This window comes from Plecotus auritus (genome assembly GCF_963455305.1).
Source record: "Plecotus auritus genome assembly, chromosome: 2".
NCBI classification, from domain to species: Eukaryota; Metazoa; Chordata; class Mammalia; order Chiroptera; family Vespertilionidae; genus Plecotus; species Plecotus auritus.
The window spans coordinates 223,653,599-223,676,383 of record NC_137771.1 but is presented as its reverse complement, the minus strand read 5'-3'; the positions used below and the strand labels follow the sequence as shown (position 1 = coordinate 223,676,383).

At 48.3% G+C, this 22,785-nt stretch overlaps 1 protein-coding gene across 3 annotated transcripts in view; it reads right to left on the bottom strand.

Moving 5' to 3' along the window:
- Positions 1–22,785, bottom strand: part of DSCAM (DS cell adhesion molecule) — a 469,811-nt gene that overhangs the window by 64,152 nt on the left and 382,874 nt on the right. For 2 of the 3 annotated variants that reach the window (XM_080655259.1, XM_080655258.1), the window contains 2 exons: positions 15,638–15,793; positions 10,987–11,120 (listed from right to left, as the gene is read on the bottom strand). In XM_080655259.1, coding sequence (XP_080511385.1) covers positions 10,987–11,120; positions 15,638–15,793 — 290 coding nt within the window. The remainder of the gene's footprint in view (positions 1–10,986; positions 11,121–15,637; positions 15,794–22,785) is intronic. The other variant, XM_080655257.1, reaches the window with a different exon arrangement.

Below are 22,785 nucleotides of genomic sequence, written 5' to 3'. Positions count from 1 at the left end.
TTTCTTGGGGGTTAGAGAATCAAACAGGGTAGGGGACATGTGTGAGGAGGGGAGAAACACTTTTTTCAATATTTAAATGCCTAAATATTTAATTTTCTTCTAGGAGATCTTTAACTTTCTAGGCTCATCATCTTTAGAGTTGACAGGGATCTTAGCCATTCTAGAAGATTTCACTGTGCCCAAACTGTGAGTTAATCTAGAATGCATCAAATAAGATTGGGCTAAACACTTGTTTTAAGGGAAGACTTAAGTGTTAGTTCATGACCCATGGAAATCCAGAAGCATCCAACATTAAGAATGCTTTGGTGCCAGGCATATGACTTGCGTAGCTGTGGTTCTTGATGGGGAATTCTACCCTATGGCTCATTTTTAACTCGGCTCTCTGCCTGGCACGAGGAAGTAGATAGGGCATCTGTGGACTGGGGTTGCCAATTAGCCTGTGCCTATCGCACATTCCTGTTAGCCGCCTGAGACAAAGTCTGTTCTTCCGCATCTAAAAAGTATTTAAACGTGCTAATTCGATCAGCATCCGGAGTTAACCTCGCATTTATTAATTAACCACTCTCCGTGGACACGGTTCTCAGTGGCAGCCGCGTTATTTATTTCTTGGTCCATCAGAGATTGTGGAGTAAGCTGAGCGGATTTTTCTCTAGAGCTGAAGTCACATGACAGGATCAACCCATAGTGTTCTTGAGGGAAGACCGTGGAATTCTGTTTGAGACACTCACTTAAAATATAAGATATTTCTATAGTCTGCCTACTGAGCTATGACTCATACTGTGCTTACAAATGTCAAGTTCATGGTTTTCACTGTTCGGCATCATGCCAACAGTTCCCAAGTGTGGGCACCCGTGGCTGATGACCGACGGCCAGGGACACAGGACACCTGTCCAGCCATATACACTGTCTGTCCTGCAGATCTCTGCCTTGGGTGGTGGTAAGGAAACTTATGCAAAAGCTCTTAGCGCCAGGCTTAGTCACAGTCAAAGCTCATACATAGTTGGAAAGCATATGCATTTATTGAGTTCAACTCCAGTGTGTACACTTTAAGGCAAGTTCCCGTCCCAAGGGAGCAGGAAATGATCGTGGCTGGCAGAAGGAGGATTAATTAAAACGAGGCAAGGTAGGGCTCTGACACATTTCTGCTAAAACCTGGAAAGAAAACCATTGGAATTTCCTTTGCAGGAGTATTCCTGTCGTAGTTGAGGACAGGATTACTATGGGCAAAATGCCTAGGAAAATAAAGGGAAGCTTCATGAATTGGATTTTTAAAAAATACGTATAGTTTTTCTTAATAAGCCTTCTGCCACGTTTGCCTCCCTGACGTGGTACCCGGGGTGGAAAGTGCAGCTAGTGGTGTGAACGTAGCAATACCCATGCAGGACAGCTCGCACTTGTGTCCGGCCTTTCTGGGCCTTCGCTTCAGGCCTGGGTGGAGGCATGCATTTCTAAGAAACCTCACAGCGTCCTCCTCAAAAGGATGGGAAGGTGGCCGGAAGGTCCTTGCGCTTCAGTGTCACCCCATGAAAACCTAGGACCAACGTCTCCCGGACCTGCCTTCACTCCAGAGTTATTCTGCCTCATGGTTTTGGTGTAATCTTTCTCCTTTCGTGTCCAAACCAGAAAAATAAGTGCCAGAAACCAATCATTGTCCCACTAATAGAAAGATGTGGACAGGAAACTGGGAAGGCTGGTCAACAACCTTAAATGTTTTAATCACTCACTGTTTAGTTGAAACATTGTTAGCTGAAGCAGCCTCCAACTCTGTTTCTCCTATGTAAATTTCTGTTATTGGAATTTCCTGCCTAAAGGTTATGGGCGTATCCATAGTCTCAATAAAAGGGATTGCAAGGCCAGAGCAAGGGGTAGTCCTTCCACTAGAGTTGGGCTCCCGCCTGGCCCCCAATATTCCCAAATTAATATTTTTCCAAGTCTCTTTGCATTTGTGTGCAGCCTTCTCCAGAACCCGAACCCTGAACCGGAACCCTGAACCACGCGGGACGTGAAAGGGGTTCCCACAAATAAGATAACAGTAGCCACCATGAGAGACTTCAATGGCTCTTCAGTAATTTCTGTAAACCTAGATGTTTCCCCAATAATTGCTGCGTTCATTTCTAATCCCTCACACTACTGAGCACAGCGGATGGACTTGTAAAGCCTCGGCGGCCCCAGTAATCCCTCCATCAGGTGCCCTGTCTGCCCTTTGCTTGTGTCTGTTAGGACCTGATGTTTGTTCTACTTTGGAGCTTGGTCCTGCGTGCTCCTCCCACCGCCCTGCTGGACAGAGTCCAGGCTCCCTGAGGGGGTCCTGCCTCACCCTCCCTCCACGCACCCCCAGGGCCAGAGGCTTGCAGAGTGCGGACCCACGGACTGTTAACTGGAGGGAATGTCTGTTGTATTCAGTGACTTTAATAATGACCTAGAAATTATTTGAATGCAATAAAAAAGGGGTAGCGAGCAGGCTGCTCACATCAAATTATTCAGTGTGTCTGATGGATATTAAAAAATTCCACTTAAAAATGCAATTAACGTTTTAATAAAAAAAACTAATTCTGTCAAAGAACTATGGTGCTTTAAAAAGTTCTACATCAAATGATCAGCATGCAGTTAAAAAAAAAAACACACACACACAAGACTGGAATGCTCTGATTTTGTAGCTAGAATGTTCGCAGCAGTGATTTTTTTTTTTTTAACTTCCCCCAAAGCAGAATAAACAAAATGGGTAGCTCTTTTCACCACTGGGAAATGGCACTTTCAAAACACACGAAATCTTTCTTTTTAGTGGCAGAGACACGGTCTGGATTAGAGACAAAGTCTAATAAATAGATGTAATACATTAAGAACAGGAAGTTAGCTGGGTCAGTTTAAGATGTGCTCTGTTTTAAAAATTCTTGTGTATAATACATTTTGATTGGATTTATTTTCATTGGATCTCACTATTTTAATCTCTTAAAGCTGGTAATAGATAGGATAGCACAAAGACCTTCCTAAAGGGATAGGCAGGTGTCCAGCACTTACAGAAAAAGCGGTATATTAAACATGTGTTTTATCCGAGGCAATTTGGGTTGTTTCCTCTGTACTTCACTGAGCTCCCTGTAGTTGCTGTTTTATATATGACTATTGGCTACATTTAAAAAAGCCTTCCAAACATCACGTATGTTACCCTTTGGCCTTCCAAAATAAAAATTATTGTTATATTAATTGCAAGTGAGTTAAAGTTGATATCCAGAAAAAGAGGGAAAGAAACTCGTCCCCTCATGCTATGGTTGAGGTCAAGGGCATCGTCCAACTAGCCAGACTGACGTTCCAGGAGCCTCGTATTCCCTGGCTCTTTCCACAAAATCCCCTCCGTCTGCTACAGTCTTGCCTCGTCCCTTCTCTGTTGTCCTTCTCTCTGCCGTGCACATGATCTATCTGTAAACACGCTTTGTTAATTTAACTTGATTGCTATCGCCTATTCAATATACTCTGCCAAAAGACGTAGTTTATCATCATATAACTTTTCCCATGGAATAAAGAAATTAATGTGACTGGCTACTCTTGGAAATAAAAAGAATATAGGCATAATAGTTAGTATTGGGAAAAAAATAGGTATTTTCATTGTCTTAATAGGAAAATATTTGAAACCAATTTGTTTCCCTCAGTAGCGCCACATGTCTGTTTCAGGCGAAACGAAAAAGAGGTGTTTTCAAAGCTGGAATCTTCCCAAGCGGGGTGACCCACAGGGCATTTCATCTGTGGCTTCAGAGCAGGGCGGGGGGCGCGGGCCGGAGAAGCAATGGAGGCGCACGTTCAGTTCAGATGATACACACCGGCCATCGGGTCTGAGCCTGTGCCATCACAAAGCCAGGAGGCTTATTGGCAATTTATGTGCAAAATCAGGCAGGCTGTCTTGTGAGACTGGGCTTCAAATGAGATTTCAGGGCTCATTTCTCTTTTCTTTTGCTCCATAAAGTACAAAATTGGGCTCCGGATTTCAAAGGCCAGCATTTCTCTTCACCTGAGAGTACATGTCACCTGCGTTTTGAGCAATTATAGCCCCTGGCCAGTTTCCCTGGATGCCCAGTGAATCTGAATGACCACGACAACAATAAAAAGGAAAATGAGCGTACAGAGCCCACAGGAAGATTGAGCCGCGGTTCACTGAGAATGAGTTGAAGGGGGAAGGAAGACCATTGCTAGAGGACTGACTGGGTTAGAAAAGACAAGCAATCTCCCCCACTCCCTCAAGGAGCCCAAGTCTAATAAATAGATGTAAATTACACCATGACAAATGTAAAGAATATTTAGAACCATTTCCACCAGAACTGGCCGTGAAATACTGAGGTTATTTCCCAGGAAACTTCAGGAACAGTCTTCCAAAGAGTTTTATAAACCAGAGTTGGTCGGCATAGGTCTGGGATGCTCGGAAGTAGCTTTCTCTTGAAACGTGTCTGGTTTATTCGCAGAGGTAGGAGGACATGCTCAGTGCTGGGGTGAGATCTCGCTGATCACCAGGGCATAGAGCTAGCGCATGCCTGCCACTCAGAGGGACTCGACAAAGCTCGGATGAGCAAGTGACTAGTTTTGCACATGAGTAAACGAGGCATGACGGCTTCCGTAGGCCAGCTGGTGGCATCTCCCTCCCTTCTAGCTTTGTCATGACAGAAAAAAGAGACCCACCATGAGGTCATTTAGAACGAGGGAAGGAGGGTTTCCGTGTCACAGACATTTTTACTAACTCCCTGTGAAAGAGAAAGCATCCCGACAATGACCACACGTTCCCATCTTATTAAGTAGAAATTTCATTATACAACGTAATCGCTATTGGATGACTCACAGTCATACCAAAACACTTTAGTTCAATGCAACACTCGCTGAACATCCACTATCTCAGCACAATACCAGGTTTTCCAAAGGCATCATGATGGCTGAGAGCGGTTCTGCACTTCAGAAACAAGCCACCAAAGGGGTCCAACTATGCCCCTGTCTAACAATAATGTAAGAGATATGGTCATGCCAAAGGAAGGTTGAACATCAGTGCCAGAATCCCGGAGGTGAAGGGGAGCCGGCTTCCCGGGGAGGTGGGAGGCTGTCGGGTGAAGAGCCGGGCCTCTGAGCCCAGGATCCTGTGGATGGCGGACCCCGGCTTTGTCTTGCTAAGCTGCATGCTTCTGGCCAGACTGCGCTGTCTCCCACTACTACAGTGCAAACAATGCTAACAACTGCTCCTGCATCAAGTATCATCAGGATTAACCGAAGGGAAGCCGTGGTTTTAAAAAATGTGGGTCACAGAAGCAATTTAGTGGGTCATGGTAATCACTCACAAAAGAAAATAAAAATCCAGTGGAACAGAAAATATCAGAGTGCATCACGTACAGGAAGATAAGGTTTGTTTACGGAGCTTTGTTGTGTGTGTGTACTGGCTCCAGACTATAAAATCTATTCCCTACTGTGTGTGCCTCGTGACTAAAAAAACAAGACTGGGAACCACAGGCGTAAAGTATTTATCACATAGTGACTAAAGTATGGCACGGATTAAAAAATGGTGCAATAATTTATACAGGACTTAAGTTGAGCCTTCAGAATAAGCATTTTCACGTGGGAGAATGAAAGGGAAAAGGCAAGGAACACCCAAAACATACAGACACACACACACTTACACACTCACTTATAGAGACACACATACTTTCACAGACACACACTCAGACACACACACACGAGACATGGTGTGGCTCAGGTATTGGATGGGGAAGCTTAGTAGAATATGAGGCTGGGCAGGAAATCTGCACAGGTTATCTTGGATATTTTGAACATTTTTTTAGCTGAAAAGGGGGAGGTGAAGCAATGTGCACAAGGGAGCAACGTGATCAGATCGAGAACTTGAAAGAGTAACGCTGACAGCGTTGTGGACGGTGGGCTGGGCTCCTGACTTAGTTTGGGTCCCCGGTGAGGACTCGAACCAAGGTAATGGTGGTGGGAGTGAAAGGAGGGAGAGGACTGAAAAGGATTGTCTAACCACTACGCTGTGTACCCGAAGCTAATCTATAATAATAAAAGCGTAATATGCTAATAAAAGTGTAATATGCTAATTAGACCGGACAGCCAAATGACATTCCGGATGTCATTCTGAAGTCCTTCCAGATGAAGCCGCTGTGGCGGGGGCCAAGGCAGAGGTGGTTAGGGGTGATCAGGCAGGCAGGCGAGTGGTTAGGGGAGATCAGGCAGGCAAGGCAGAGAGGTTAGGGAAGATCAGGCAGGCAGGCAGCGAGTGGTTAGGGGCAATGAGGCAGGCAGGTGAGCAGTTAGGAGCCAGCAGTCCCAGATTGCGAGAGGGATGTCCAACTGCCAGTTTAGGCCCGATCCCACAGGGCGGCAATAGGACATCCCCCGAGGGGTCCTGAATTGTGAGAGGGTGCAGGCTGGGCTGAGGGACACCCCATGCTCTGCACAAATTTCGTGCACCGGGCCTCTAGTACAAAATAATATTGAATGTAAGCCGTAATTGAAAAAAATTAGATGTTGCAGAGAGAGACCCCTCATGCATGATCCAGTGTCACGTTGAGGGTGCTATTTCCTCTGGTCATAAAACCCTTCATCAGGTAAAATTCTGCCCCTCCTACAAGCCAGGGCTGTACATAAGTCTCAGGAAACCTTCTCTGACCCTATTGCTTATGCTCTTGTGCTGTGCATATAGCACTGCTGTGTGCTTTGTCATATCACACAGAATGGTGACAATCTCTGGTATCCTCTACCCTCCCTAGAAATAGGAATTCAAGAAAAACACTCCATCCTTTATCATCACAGTCCCATGGTTGTGATTAGAGCAGTCTCCAAGCATTCTGGTTTTCTTCTTCTGGGGACAGATTAGGGTTGAACTTCCTGGTTCCTATGGGGTTGGTGAGGTCCTGTGATGAATTCTAGCCATTGATTTAAAAACAAAAACAAAACCTTTTAAAATTTGATTTTTAAAAAGAGAGAGAGGAACAGAGAGGGAGAGAGAGAGAAACATCTATTTAAGAGTGGAACATGGATCAGCTGCCTCCTGCATGCTCCCTACCAGGGACAGAGCCTGAAACCTGGGCAGGTGCCCTGACCAGGACTCAAACCAGCAACCTTTCGGTGCACAGGATATTTTTTTTTCACAGACTGTTTTTATGTAGGGAGAGTGTTAGAGAGAAAATCAACTTAGCTACTGTCTACCCAGGAGCCAATAAGGTTAGCTCACTTCTTCGGATGTCTACTACTTGTCATAGTGTGTGAATTGGTCGTTCAAACTGTTACATGTTCAAATTAATAGCCATGGTCCAAAACGTGTGTGGATGAGTCCCTGATTTTCTGTTCAAATCTCTGAACAGGGAGGTGGATGTCTCATTGCATTTGTCCACCCTTCATGGTGAGATCAGTGTTTACCTGGTTCTACTGCCAGACAACCAGTCTCTGCAAGAATGTACAATCTCTTGTCTGGCCACACACAAAGTTTCAAATTATAATATCTTTTGCTAAGCTGCACTGAGACAACATCACAGAACAAATGCATGATTACAAAACGTATTTTCCACGTGAGAGAGAAGAACCTGTGTCTTGTAACAACATCCTTTTATAATGAAGGGAGGTGAAGTGGGGACCTTGAGAAAGAATTCACATCCACAAGGAGGTCGGCTGCGGGATGCTTATAAAGAAGATGAACTGACAGGGCACGCTGTGTCCCCAGTTACCCTCCCGTGTGCTACATTCAATCAGCAAATCATTTCAAAGAGAAAGCATCTCAGATAGAGGAGCAGGGAAAACACACAGCGCTAGCGAGGACTGCCCTCTGGTGGTCATCGGACACATAGGCAGACGCGGACAAACCTCCAGAAATCTGATAGATGCAGTTCTCTGACTTATAATTAATGTACAGAAACTAAAGATGGGGGAGAGGTGGATCATTTCTAGGAATTTATAATTTCTTGTTTATTCCATTAACCTCTCCCTAGAATAACAGATGGTATTTTCACATGTTCACCACTGAAGGGAAGTGTCTTAGTTCTCCCTGATCTTTACTTAAAATGGTATTTTTAATTTAAAAGTAGGCCTTGTATGGGAACTCTGCACCTCCCACTCAATTTTGCTGTCAACTAAAACTGCTCTAAAAATAAAGTCTATCCAAAAGATAGGCTCCGTGCTCTTAAACGATGCTGGAAGTAGGTGAACAGCAAGGAGCCTCCCGAGGGAGTGAAACCGACCTGGGTTTATGTCACCCCACGGAGGCTGCCCAGAGACCACGGGCACTTGGGCGATCACATCCCTCGAGCTGCAGGGGTTTTTCATGTGGTCAAAAGGCGGCACAGAGGCACGCTGCTGGCGGCGGTGAGAGGTCAGGGAAGTGAGACATTCAGTTTCATTGCCCACCTGTCTGGTGGGGTTGACCTCATTACTGTCACACTTTGAAAGGGTCTTGTCCAGGGGGTACTGGGGGGCGGGGTTCAAATCTCAGGCTTGGAGAGAAGTGGAAATCCCCAGGCAAATAATTTCTATTCCATTCCACAGACTGTTTGATCATGATTTCAAAATAGTACCTCTTCCTTTTTTAAAAAGTTTTGTTGTTAATCCTCACCTGAGGACATTTTTCCTTTTTTTAGAGAGAGTGGAAGGGAGGGGAAGAGACACACACAGAGAGAAACATCAATGTGAGAGAGCCACATTGATGGGTTGCCTCTGGCATGGCCAGGACCAGGGCCAGGATGGAGCCTGCAACTAAAGTACGTGCCCTTGATCAGAATTGAACCCAGGACTCTTCAGTCTGTGGGCCGACGCTCTATCCACTGAGCCAAACAGGCTAGGGCAACACTTCCTGTTTTAGGGATTGGAATTCGTGGGGGCTTGGTTGTGTCGCTCATCTAAGCCTCAGTCACTCAGGACTAATTTCAAATAAGCCAGGTGGAAGTTTCTAGGTTAGAGATAAAGACCAGATTGGGATGACAGAGACAGAGGGAGGTAGATGCTGGTGTTCTCTGGGCCCTGATAGCTTCTTCCCAGCGTGTTGGAGCCAAAATAGCAAGTGTGAGTCCTACAGCCAACAGACGATGCAATGAATGAATGCAATTAAAGAAGCACTTCACATTCTCATGGAGTATGGGTATTCTCACTTAGCAAGCACTTTGTCTCTGGTGAAATGGTGACAATAACATCGTCTCTCTTGGGGCTAAGGAGAGGGGTCTCCATGAATTGCCTCTCAGCATTTCATCTTGGTGTCTACACTGATTTGCACCTCTGGGCTTTGCTGGTAGGGCTCATCCCTAAGAATTCACAGCATGTTTGAAACCATATAAGCACCTCCAAGAAAGTTCTGGAACCCAACTCTGACCATATTACATTTACATCGACTTCAACTGCTGCCATTGTTGACATATAAACGGCAGAACATACAACTGGGTATTTACAGCACAGCCAGATCTCAGTGAGCTGCCACGCTCACCCTGTCTCCCACCGTTGGTCATGGCCACTGTCTCCAGGGCCACCAGGCCTTGGGGGCCCCTACAGACTGGGGAGGACATACCACTTTAATTAAAGGGTCAACAGATAAATTAGTTCAGGACTGCTCTTCAGTGTTGGAAAGGAAGGACGTCTGACACATGCTTCATGTGGATGAATCTGGAACATGTTATGTTGAGCAAAGTAAGCCATCACAAAAGGACACACGCTGTGTGATGCCCTTATGGGAGGTCCCTAGAACAGTCCAATCTATAGGTGGGAACTAGACTGGTGGATTCCGTGTGTTGGTGGGAGGGGGATGGGGAATTTGTTTAATGGGGACAGAGTTTCAGTTGTGGAAGACAGAAAGTTCTAGAGATGGATGAGGGCGATGGTTGCAGCAATGTGAATGCGCGTCATGCCACTGAACCATACACTTAAAATAGCAAAATGGTAAATTTGATGTTACAATGTTTACCAGAATGAAACTAAAATTAATTTGTGTCTACCCCACAAATACTTATGGGAAGGCTACGCATGCTAAATCCACGTGGGGAGCAGGGAGATAGAAAGATGGATTAGGAATGGTACCTACCTCAAAAAAATGTCATAAAAACTTGCATGAAAGCATCATGAATGTTGATGAACCATTTTTCTTTTCTCTAAAATTTGCCTTTCATATCTGGTTTAAGAAACACTTGAACTCTATAGGGTTTCTTCAATGGTAATAATATTAGCAGTAATAAATCCTACACTTGGAACTATTCCGTACTCTAATTTTTCACTCTTTTGCAATGAGCTAAGCTGACTATTGTAACTGGGAGGGTCCCAGAGCCTCATTGCAGTCCCTCTAGGCCAGGGGTCCTCAAACTTTTTAAACAGGGGGCCAGTTCACTGTCCCTCAGACCGTTGGAGGGCCGGACTATAGTTTAAAAAAAAAACTATGAACAAATTCCTATGCGCACTGCGGGTCTGGGACGAGTCGGCTGCTAAGCAGGACAGGCAGCGGCACCCGGAGGGCCGGATCAATGTCCTCGGGCCGCATGTGGCCCGTGGGCCGTAGTTTGAGGACGCCTGCTCTAGGCCAACAGGGTTTGCCTGCTGGCTTCTTAGTGGGGGAGGAATGGGGCAGGGGAGGAAGTCAGGGTAGGAGGTGGGGCACGGGAGGAAGGGAGGGTAGGAACAGGAGAAAATGTGGGAAGTGCTTTTAACAACGAGTCCAACAGCAAAATCAATAGGTGGTGTCCACTGACTCTCAATTAAGGCACAATGAAGGCCTCTGGGTTTTGATTTTAATAAGCCGGCTGGCAGTTCTGGGGGAAGTCACCCAATAAACAATAATTCCAGACAATTGTGCCCCTTACAATGATTTAGACGTGTATTTTCAAGCGAGGCGTAAGGGAGGATGTTGCTTTGTGTGTGGAGACAACAGGAAAAATAAAACCACCGGGAAGACCCAAGTAGGCTGGGGACAAGGGGACGGACCTGTCCCCAAGGAGCCCTGGCAGCTGTGGCAGAGACGCTTAGGCACCTGGCTATTTACCAACTTACTGTGGGGTAGGGGTGCGAGCAGAACACGGTGTACTTCCGGATGATGCCGTTCAACTTGAGCGGGGGCAGCCAGGACACAAAGACCATGGAGGCCGAGGCCGCCGCCGCCTTGACGCCCGCGGGAGGACCTGGAACTGGACACAAGAGCGCGCGTTCAGTCACGGAAATGGGGCCCCCACCTGTGCCCAGGCCCACCTGCCTGACAGGACCCCACCCGGCCAGCGGGGCCACCACTCTCCCCTCTCAGCTTTCCAAGGAGCTGAACTGTGTCCCCTCAAAATCCGAGGTGAACGGCTCTAGCCCCGGGACGTCAGAAAGGACCTCATTGGGAGATGGGGTCTTCAGAGGGGCGATCGAGTTAAAATGCAGCTGTTAGGGTGACCCTGATGCAATGTGGCCGGTGTCCTTATTAGAAAAAGGCAAATGTGGACACAGACAGGAGCAGAGGGAGGATGTGAAGACACAGGGAGAAGCTGGCAGGAGACAGGCCTTGACTTTGAACTTCTGGCCACCAGAACAACAAGACAGTGCATCTCTGTTGTTGCAGCCCCTGGTCGGTGACAGTTGGTTACAGCAGCCATGGAGCTGACAAAGGTTCTCTCCTTGAGGCCCCCTAAGCCCTGACCTTGGGCATGACCTCCAAGAACTCTGCTTTAGTAAGAATGCTGCTAAGTCAGACAGTGGGCGGCAGTCTGTCTAGGACCGTGGTCGGCAAACCGCGGCTTGCGAGCCACATGCGGCTCTTTGGCCCCTTGAGTGTGGCTCTTCCACAAAATACCATGGCCTGGGCGAGTCTATTTTTTTTTTTTTTTGCAAGTCTATTTTCAAGAAGTAGCATTAGAAGAAGTTTAAGTTTAAAAAATTAGGCTCTCAAAAGAAATTTCCATCGTTGTACTGTTGATATTTGGCTCTGTTGACTCATGAGTTTGCCGACCACTGGTCTAGGACATATTTTCTTAAGACATTCCTTATTGTCAGATGACAGTTTGGTAAAGTGCTTTTTCTTACAAAGGCATAGGCAAGCATTGGCATTTTTGGTGAGTTGGTGCCCACTGTTGAGTGAATGTCTGACTGGGATATGATGGGCAGAAGGGAAGCAGCAGCTGCGGGAAACTATTCTTCCTTGTTCTCCCAGTTGCCTGGCCCTCCCTCCTGCGCTGCTGATGGGATCGCTCCCAATCCCGTTGCCACAACACCTCCACTCTCATCACCTTAGACCTGCCGGGTCCCCTGCAGGGCTCACCACCTCCTCTCCCAAGCCTGACCTCCTCCTGGCCCCCACTCAGGGAATGACATGGCCACCTCCTGTCTGCAAAAGCCAGAATCTAAATTCCCTTCCTGCTGCTCCTCCGTCCCGCTCGACCATGTGCGGGTGGGGGTTCTTCAGACCTCCTCTGGACGTGCCTGGTCGGTGGGTGGGCCCCTCCTGGCTCCGTGTAGTTTTAGTCTCTGGAAGTGGCCTCTCCTCCCTCCCCAGGACCTTGTTACATGATCATCTAGGGTTTGGTGTTCTTTCTGTCTGGTCTTGGAGCCTATAAGGGTATCCTGCCATGGAGGGGTCACGGGACAGGCAATGGCAGGAGGCCTCTGGGAGCTCAGATGATCACAGCCCTAAAACCATAAGGCTGATCCTGCCAACAACCAGTGAACTTGGGAGCAGGGTTTTTTGGGGGGCAGAGGCTATCTCAGGTGAGAACACAGCCTCTGGGCAGAGGACCAGAGCCACACCCTGACCCATGGAAATGGGTGGTGTGTGTTTTAAGGAGCCAAGTTTGTGGTAAGCTGTTATAGAACATAGAACATGCATCTAGACAGCTAAGGCCTCTACTAATATATCATAATGTCAGGCATCAAAGTTGTGGTTCTGAAAAACTATCGCCTTGGTCTGAAGTCTGACGGGAGTCTGAGTGAGGGCTGTACAGACACTTCCTTCAGCCTTGTGTTTGCCACGATCACTGTTCTGGTCTTGGTGATCAGGCCCAGGCAGGGGCACGTGCTTTACTGGGGAAGAGGTTCAAAAATATTGAATATTATTATTTTACTGGAATTTTATCTACATCTTTACATAATTTAATTGAAGCTGACAATGCATTCCAAACTTCAAAACTATAAGACCCCATAGTAGAGTAATAAACAGGATCTATATTCTTAATTTTCTGAAGCATAATTCGCTTTATTTCTTCTTTCAATCAGACTCAAAATTGCATTCAGTTCTGGAAACTGCCCACACGTCGATTTACATTAGATACGGAGCCTTGAAGGGTGCCTGGCACAATTCTTTACTGTTTCTGAGCCAGTGAGCTTTCCATGTGAATCTGGGAGATCATTTCATTATTACACTAGTTTTTCTCTCCTTCCACCTAATCTCTGCTCTGCTTCCTCTTTAAGGCTGCTGATGGTTTATCCCGAGTAAACACTGACATTCAGTTCTGCATCACTGCTTGTCCCACGCACTAGCGCACATGGCCCCATCCCTGGGGAAACTGGTATACCCGAGGCAGGGCCCTCCACAATCAATCACATCTCCACGCACCATCAGCACCGGATGCGAAAGCAGAGAATTCCTGATTGACAAACTAGACTTTGGGTCTCCGGGTCAAGTTTTGAGACAGAGCGCCATGATTTATAAAACGGGAGGATTAATTAAAAATTGATCCGAAATGACCACCAGTCAATGAGGAGTTGGGAGAGCCTTCCCTTCTTATTCGATTTTTGTACATTCTCCTGAAAATTGCAGGTGTCAAGATTCCTGTTGCTGATGCACTTGCTCTTTCAATAATAATTCCAGTGACATTCATGTTATTGCTTAGCAATGCAAAAGAGTGCTCCGCCCCTGCTCTGAAGGAGCTGAGATCAAATAATCAAATATCTAGTGTCAAGGACCATCCCACCACGTGTCAAACTAGGTGTTTGCATACATCTCTCCACTTTTTATATTTAATTCTGTCTGATCGTTATGGAAATTTTGCACATGAAGACAGTCAGAGAAGGTTAGATAAGGTGCCCAGAGTCCCACGGGCAGCATCTAGACATGGCTCTCCATCTGTTACCTTTTATTAAAAATTAAACGAGAGCTGTCTTCACTCTTTGTAGATCTCTGTTAATGTGAGACTTCCTCGTGGCAGTGCATTTTGACCTGAGATTTCTCTAAATAATCTGATTCCTTTGAGCAGAACTGGCTGACACCTGCATATTCCTGGAAAGGAATACTCATGTGTTCTAGAAAAGTGAAAGCTACTAAGGCTTAACTTGTGTGCGGGCCCTGTGGTATAGGAAGGTTAGAGAGACAGTAAGAATAATGCGTGAGGTGGAGGGATGGGACTGCTTGGGGGAGCAGGGCCGGATTTTCTGAGTTCAGAGCAGAGTGAGGTGGAAGAGTCCCTGGCTTTGATGCCACAGGACGGATATGGGCTGAAGCAAGAGCATGTTAGATGTTCTATGTGGTGAACAGGTTACACAGCCATCAAACCTGCCAGCACATGGCAGGTCCTGGACGATGGGTGATAGTGCTCCCACCCCACCCCACCCAGCCTGGGGAACAGAGCCCTGGAAAGAAGACAGACAAGTCACAGAGCCAAACTAGCACAGAGCTCAGGCATCCTGAGCTCATCTCAACCCTTTCTCTGTTGTAACTCTGGGCTCTGATTTGGATGGTGCCACATGGGGATCAATTTGACATCAGTTGCTCCTTCCTTTGTGAAGGTGGAGATTACTCTTCTTCCTAGAACACTTATTAGAACTTGAACTGTTCTTCAAACTGGCTTGAACCAGGCCTCTCAGAGTTTTCCTTAGGATACAAAGAACTGTTTGTCATGTAGTGTTTGTAGCTTTGGATAATAGTCACATAACCAAGTCCAAATGCGGTGAAATGGCAAGAATTAATGGTCTGAAACAAAATGCACTGTGATTTAAAGTTTTACTAAACCATCATGAATTCTTGCAAGAAACTTAAAAAATTAGCATGAAGCTCTCAAATTAAGGGCTTATTCTAAAGTGATTCTGAAGCTGGCACAGAATAATAGGTCTTAGACCATGACGTAACTTTCAAGTGGAAGGATGGCAATGATCAGAGCTTACACTTAATGGCTGAAGAGACCCTAAAATTATTCTAATGGCACACAAAACAGGTACAGCAACCCTTACAGCTCTGGGAATAAAAGGCATTTTTGCTTAAAATAATACGTGGCCAAAAAGAAATTATAGGGGAAGAGAGAGACAATGGATAAATCAACAAAGACAATAGGAAGCAGATGGTCTGAATCCTGCTGGCAGATTTGGGGAGGGCAGCCAAAGGCTGGGCTGGGAATTCAGGTGTGCCCAGTGACCCTGCTTTCCCAACAACAGCTCAGGCTGGGAACGCTGCCACTTGGCAGGATCCTCCTATGTCTCCTGGCCTTTCAGACAGAAGTGAGCTTCCTGGCTGGTGTGGCTCAGTGGTTGAGTGTCAACCTATGAACCAGGAGGTCACGGTTCGATTCCCAGTTGGGGCACATGCTCGGGTTGCGGGCTCGATCCCCAGTGGGGGGTGTGCAGGAGGCAGTCAATCAATGATTCTCTCTCTCCCTCTCTGAAATCAATAAAAAATATATTAAACAACAACAACAAAAGAAACCCAAAACTGAGTGGTCCACCCACACCGCCGACGTCTCACCATCCTCTTTGGTGCGGGTGAAGATCTGCTCGCTCCTGACGCCGTCGCCGGCGCGGGTGAAGGCCAGCACCTGGATGCTGTAGTTGGTGTATTTCTCCAGCCCATCCAGCTCCAGCGCAGGCTGCGTGGTGGTGACGTTCTTGATCTCGCCCAGCTCTGGAGGACAAGAAAACACCGTCTGTTACCATGGTGTGGGCATGCGCCCTCCCGGCGCGGTGCGTGATGCCCAGTGCCAGCCATGCGCCTCCGTGTGTCACACCCTGACGTCACCCAAAGGGACTGCGCACAGCCCTTCCATGTGGAAAAGCTCACTCGGACCACACTGCCAGGGACATGGATCTGAAAAAATAGCAATTCACCCCAGGTTAAGTGTTAACACCCAGGCCAGCCCCACGTGGCCTCTCCCACAAAGTCCTCGGGCAGCGGCTCTCACGCATGGACCCCACACCGACCCAGGAAGCCGAGGGCCATATCGCTCCTCTGTGGATACATTTCCGACTGCTCGTAGAAGTTTCTGTGCAATAACCATGCACGTGACAGATGGTCACTGGGCTTGTCATGCTCATCACCTCAAAAGGTGTATGAATGTCTAACCACTAAGCTGTACACCTGAGACTCAGGTAATACTGTATGGCAATTGCAATTAATTTAAAAAAATGCACATATTTAATGTGTACATTTCAGTGAGTTCGGACATACGTGTCCGCAGTCATACCGTCATGATGGTAAACAGAGCATCATTTCAAAATACAAAGCTCTGGAACTCGTTTTGTTTTTGTTTTTAAAACCTACTCTGAGACAAAAACACATGTACCTTTTGTTGCTGTTTTGTTAATCTTCACCCGAGGATATTTTCCCATTGATTTATAGAGAGAATGGAAGGGAGGGGAAGAGGCAGAGAGAAACATCCACATTGACTGGTTGCCTCCCACGTGTGCCCCTCTTGGGGCAGGGCCGCAATTGAGGTATGTGGCCTTGACCGGAATCGAACCCAGGACTCTTCAGTCCACAGGCCGATGCTCTATCCACTGAGCCAAACCGGCTAAGGCCAAATTCACGTGTCTTGAAGCACCTAAGTTCTTCCCTATCTCTGAGCTGAGAGGAGGTGGCCCAGCCAACTCCTGTCACCTGGAGCGAACCCTCCCAGCATCCCTGCAGAAGTGACACGCTGAGATATCAGAAGGTAGGTCTAAGCTAAAAACGCTTCCTTTTCTGGAGTGGCATCAGCTAATAATATTCAAAGGTGGGACGCTATGCTTTCTGCTCTCAGGCATATGATACGTGGCAATTTGAGAAAACTTCAGTGATGTGTTAATACCTCCAGGGGTGTTCAGGTTTTGAAATGAGCCACCTACGGAGGAGCCAGCGCAGGAGAGAGAGGCTCGAGGCACGACTTGCCCCTGGGGAAAGTGGCCATTCGTGGACCCTCTGGGACCGTCTGCAACCCTGTGTGCCCGTGAGAACGGTGCGAGCGGAGGTCCGGGGTGCCTTCTTGGGTGGCTGGCTAGAACGAAGGCCAACTTTGCATCCATTTAGAAAGCGATAAGGCTGCCGTTTGTTCCTCCTGCTCTTTCTTGCCTCAGTACAGATAACTGACGTGCCGCGCGCGCTTCCCTAGGAGCCAGCACTCTTCTAGGGACACATGCTAACTCAGCCATTACACGGATTCTATTATTTCTACATATTATGGGAGAAAAACTGAGGCAGAGAGAGGACCAAAACCTTGCGTAAGGTCACGGAGCCTGGCACAGCAGCCGGGAGCACGGGCTGTGGAACCACAGGGCCTGGCCTGCTGCCACAGTCCACAATCCCAGCCACTCGGCCATGAGCACTCTGTGGGACTGTCACATCGGCCGGATTAAATGGGCTTTCGGTCTGGCTTCCTCTTCCCGATCCTTGTCTTTCTTTTCTCCATCCTTCTAGAATAGTGCACAGCAGTTCAGAGGTTAAGACCACCTATGTGTAGTTATGATGCCTGTGCAATGTGCTTCTGGTGGTCACCAAAAGGCAGGGTTGATGTGGAGAAACGCTGAATGTAAAGTAACGCGTGGGGGAGAATGAGGCTTGTCACGCACACGCCGGGAGCCCTGTGTGTGGCGAGAGTGGAAGGGGAATGCAGAAACGGGCACATGAGGGGTGTTGGGGCACAGACACAGCCTTGGACCCGAACATGAGCTAAAGGCCTGTCGGCCCCTTGAACAGATTGTGGATGAGTTCTGGGGGCAGTATGCTTTGCTGGGGGGAGAAAGCAGGGCAAGAAAGGCAGTCCCCCCAAGACACATTTATCCCAGTGTCTTCTGGGGAGGCCAGAGAGATGCAGATTTGGGGGGGGCCACAGTTTGGAAGCCTCAACAGATGCTTGTGGAAAGGAGAAAACTGTTTGCTCATGGGAGCAGCATTCTGCATTCAAATAGTCAACAACTGTTCGACCCACAAGGGTTAAAGACGCTCCCCTCTGAAGGTAGGGTCCATCCTGAGGGACCACCAGGTCTCTTCCTATCATATTATCTATACTAATAAAAGAGTAATATGCTAATTAGACCGGGAAACCTTCCAGATGTCCTTTTGGACAAAGCCATGGTGGCAGGGCCGAGGCAGAGGTGGTTAGGGGCAATCAGGCCAGCAGGGGAGAGCAGTTAGGGGGATCAGGCCAGCAGGGGAGGGCAGTTAGGGGGATCAGGTTGGCAGGGGAGAGAAGTTGGGGGCAATCAGGCAGGCATGCAAAGGCACTTAGGGGTGATCAGGCAGGCAGGCAGAGAGGTTAGGGGCAATCAGGCAGGCAGGCAGAGGAGTTAGGGGCAATCAGGCAGGCAGGCAGGTGAGCAGTTAGGAGCCAGCAGTCCCAGATTGTGAGAGGGATGTCCGACTGCCTGTTTAGGCCTGATTCCTGTGGGATCGGGCCTAAACCGGCCGTAGGATATCCCCCAAGGGGTCCCCAATTGGAAAGGATGCAGGCTGGGCTGAGGGAACCCCCCCCCCATGCATGAATTTCATGCCCCGGGCCACTAGTTCATTCATAACGTTCATTTTCCTGAACATGTTTAATGTGGGTCAGTTGGATTAGGATAAAGAACCCAGACGTTAATGAAAAAAAAGTGTTAAGTAGAGAGCTCATAAGTTCTTTTCAGATTTAGAGACTTCTACATTGTTCCAAAGATTACATACACGTGCACCCACCTGTACATACGCACATGCACACAGATGCTCATACATGCGTGTGCACACACACTCAGGGAAACTACATCTAAGGGGGTGTAGTTATGAGAACTTCCCCAGGCCCTGCAGGAGCTAGTTATGAGAACTTGACTAAGTGCCTTGACCTCCTGGGGCCTCTGTGATTTGTTTTCTCTTCTCTTTGAAGGGGCCTGGGGGTCTCCACCCACAGAGAAAGTGGGCTGTGGTCCTGGGGGTGGGGGAAGGCTGTGGCCCGGGGAGGGCTTTTCCGGAGCAAGCGTGAGGAGGAGGGAGTGGTGCGAGGGAGAAGGCCAGTGGGCGCCTGGTATCTATCTATCTATCTATCTATCTATCTATCTATCTATCTATTCTATCCTCACCTGAGGGTATTTTTCCCATTGACTTTTAGAGAGAGTGGAAGAGAGAGGGAAAGACAGAGAGAAAGATCGAGGTGAGAGAAACACATCGACTGGTTGCCTCCTGCACGCACCCCGACCAGGGCCAGGGTCGGGGAGGAGCCTGCAACTAAGGCATGTGCCCTTGACCAGAATCGAACCCGGGACCCTTTGGTCCCCAGGCGGACGCTCTATCTACTGAGCCAAACCAGCAAGGGCATGCCTTGTCTTTTGAAAGAGCATCAATTACACCAAAGAATCACATCTGCTCATGAATTACTATACTAATGAGAATTCATATTTGCATGTTTATTCATATTGGGGTTCATATTGTTTCAAACTCATTTATCATGAACCAGGAATATGACTGCAGCAGTCAAAGCCCTCGTTCAAAATTATCCCCAGGTGATTCTGCCTGCCAGACCCACTCTGTGCACACACTCCTCCCTCCCGCGGGGAGCGTGTTCCCCGGCCGGCAGGTCCTCCTCGGTCAGCAGATACAGAGGAAAGAGGAGGGGACTCACGAAAAAGCCAACTGCCAGGCCACGTGCTTCAGTTCCCATTCTAAAAGCTCTGCTTAGACACGGATCCCTATCATCCACCTCTCGTAGCATCATTTAAAAACATATATATATATAAAGTAGAGAATAGTGTTCCGTTTGTTATCAGAGTAAAATGATATGAAAGGAATATACAAAATATATTCAGAAGTCACATTGCTTCTTTTACCCAAAACTATTTTTAAAATTATATTTTGAAATGCAAGTTGTATGTCTTGATTTATACCCCCTCTCATTCTCCAAGTGTTTTAAGGCAGAAAACCAAATAGGGGTGGGGGTAACTGCTCCGGAGCCGCCCCCCACCACAGCAGCGCCCCGGGTGGTGTCTGCATGCTACTTCACGTTAGAATCCACTGTTTTTGTCCTGAAGACAAAAGGGATGAGAAGTAGCTCAGATTCAGATGGAAGTGGTGACTTTTCAAAATGTGCAGTTTTCCTGGCAATCTTAGAGGAATTGCTTCGGTCAGGCCTCAAAGTTACTTAACTTTCTGATTATGATAAAATACTCAGACATTTCACAGGCATGCTGTGATTTAGCCTATGCTATCAAAGATATATTAGCCAGTTTTATTTTATCTGATCACATTAGCCATAGCAAATTGCTGTCTTACACCGATTTTTAAAAACCTTTGGGGCAATTACTAATCACAGTGGTGGTAACAACTTCAGCCTCTTCAGGCCCGTCTGAGTGTGTGCGTGTGAGTGTGAGTGAGAGTATGTGAGAGTATGTGTGACTGAGTGTATATGAGTGTATGAGACTGTGTGCACATGTGTGAGTGTGTGAGTGAGTGTGTGTATGTGTGAATGTGAGTGTGCGAGTGAGTGTGTGTGCAATGTGTCCTCAAGGATCAGTGGGTGTAGATCTCTACACAGTCACTACATGTTCTGCGTCCGTGGGAAACTCTGGACCGCAGCCTGAGGAATTTGAGCAAAATTCCACGAAAGTTCATGCTAACTGATGAATGTCGCCTCCCGGAGGTGGCAGGAAAGGCGTGAGTGCTGGTGAGTAGGTTTCTGTTCGGAGGGTTTCTCTCTCATCTTCTAAAAGGTGCGTGTAGGGCTTCTACACCGGGCATGAAGCATGTCACTTGGATCTTCATACAAGGACTAAAAGTATTTGGGGAACACTATGCATTCCCAAGCATCATTTGTTAAGTTTATGTGTTTGAATATCCAAGTTTTTAAACCTTTAAGAGCGTCAAGTTGACGGAACCATATACTAAGCCACATCGTCCATCCTGGGACTTAGATCCTTAGGCAGGGTGGCAAATACAGGTGATATGTGAAAATATGACTGGAGAGTCCCCAATGGACTCTGGAAATGTTTCCAATAAGAAGAAAACTGGAGTAATTTTAGGGTCACACTGTCTTTAGGGGAGTGTTAGGGCTTCAGTTTTGTCTTGTTCTCGATGAGGAGTAGGAACCAGACCAGGCCTATGCAATGATCCCCTATAGCTTAACCTCAATACAATAGACACGGTGGCACATTTCTGTTGCCTTTAACTCTACACCTGTGAGATTTACAGAAGCATGTGTGGGAGGAGAGGGTGAAGTTGTGGGAGAATCATGTACTTGAATCTGCCGGGGACTGCTGTGCACTGTTGGGCTGGTGGGTGTACATTCGGGAGATCTCCCTTGCTCCCTAGTCTGGAACATCCCCGGCGGGGCTGCATCCTCAGTGTGGAGACGCGTCCAGCACGGAGCAGATGCTCAGCGAACTCGTCTGCTGCAGGGCGAGCAGGCGACTCTACAGAATGCCTCCCAGTGCCTGGAGCCGAGCAGGGGCTACGCTGGACATGGGAGGAACCGAGTCTCAGCCTCAGCCCAGAGGAGCAAGTCTGGCCACAGACAGAACTAGTTGAGGCTTGGACACTGCTAGTGACTGAACAAATCACCATCCTTCTGCTAATGTCCTCTTCCTCCCTCCTGGGATCAATAGGAGAGCCCCCTGGGGCCCATCTACCTGCCTGGCAGAGCGGGCCCGGGGTCCTGAGCAGGAGTGGGATGTATCTGGGGGCTCAGCTGTGTTTGCTCAGACTCAGGTGACTGTGCACCAGGAGGCCACACTCACTCACTCCGAGGGGCTGAAAGACACCCCAGGCCAGAAAGGAGGCGGGGCCCAGAGCAGGGGTGCACGAGGAGGCAGGGCCCAGGGGCAGGGGTGAGGAGGAGGCAGGGCCCAGGGGCAGGGGTGAGGAGGAGGTGGGGCCCAGGGCAGGGGTGAGGAGGAGGCGGGGCCCAGGGCAGGGGTGAGGAGGAGGCAGGGCCCAGGGGCAGGGGTGAGGAGGAGGTGGGGCCCAGGGCAGGGGTGCAGGAGGAGGCGGGGCCTGGGGTAGGATTGCAGGAGAAGGAGGGGCCCAGGGCAGGGGTGCAGGAGGAGGCGGGGCCTTGGGGTAGGGGTGCAGGAGGAGGCGGGGCCTGGGGTAGGATTGCAGGAGAAGGAGGGGCCCAGGGCAGGGGTGCAGGAGGAGGCAGGGCACAGGGGCAGGGGAGCAGGAGGAGGCAGGGCCCAGGGCAGGGGTGCACGAGGAGGCAGGGCCCAGGGGCAGGGGTGAGGAGGAGGCTGGGCTTAAGGGTAGGGGTGCAGGAGGAGGCTGGGGAAGGACAGCAGGGGAGGATGTGGGTGTGGGTCTCCAAAATCTTGGCTCACACTTAGTAAGCAGACCTAGGAGGCCTTTCCTGTTAGGGCCACAATGCAGGCGGGCACCTATCATGCTCATCGAGGGGGGATCAGCCTGGCTCAGCGACACCCCCCATCCGAAAGCAAAGTCACCCACATGTATTTGACCTAAGACACATCTGGCCCCAATCTTGCCACCACCTGAGCAGGTACTTTGCCCAAATAGGGGACTTTCTGTACTAAAACTTGAAAGAAAAAAACCAACATAAAGAAATGAGAAGAATGAGGAAAAAGCAGCAGTGGGAGGGGAAGGAGGAGGAGGAGAAACAAGAAGAAGAGGACACAAACATGGATATAATGGATCCTCGGGGGGCAACCGCATCCCCCTCAAGGCATTCT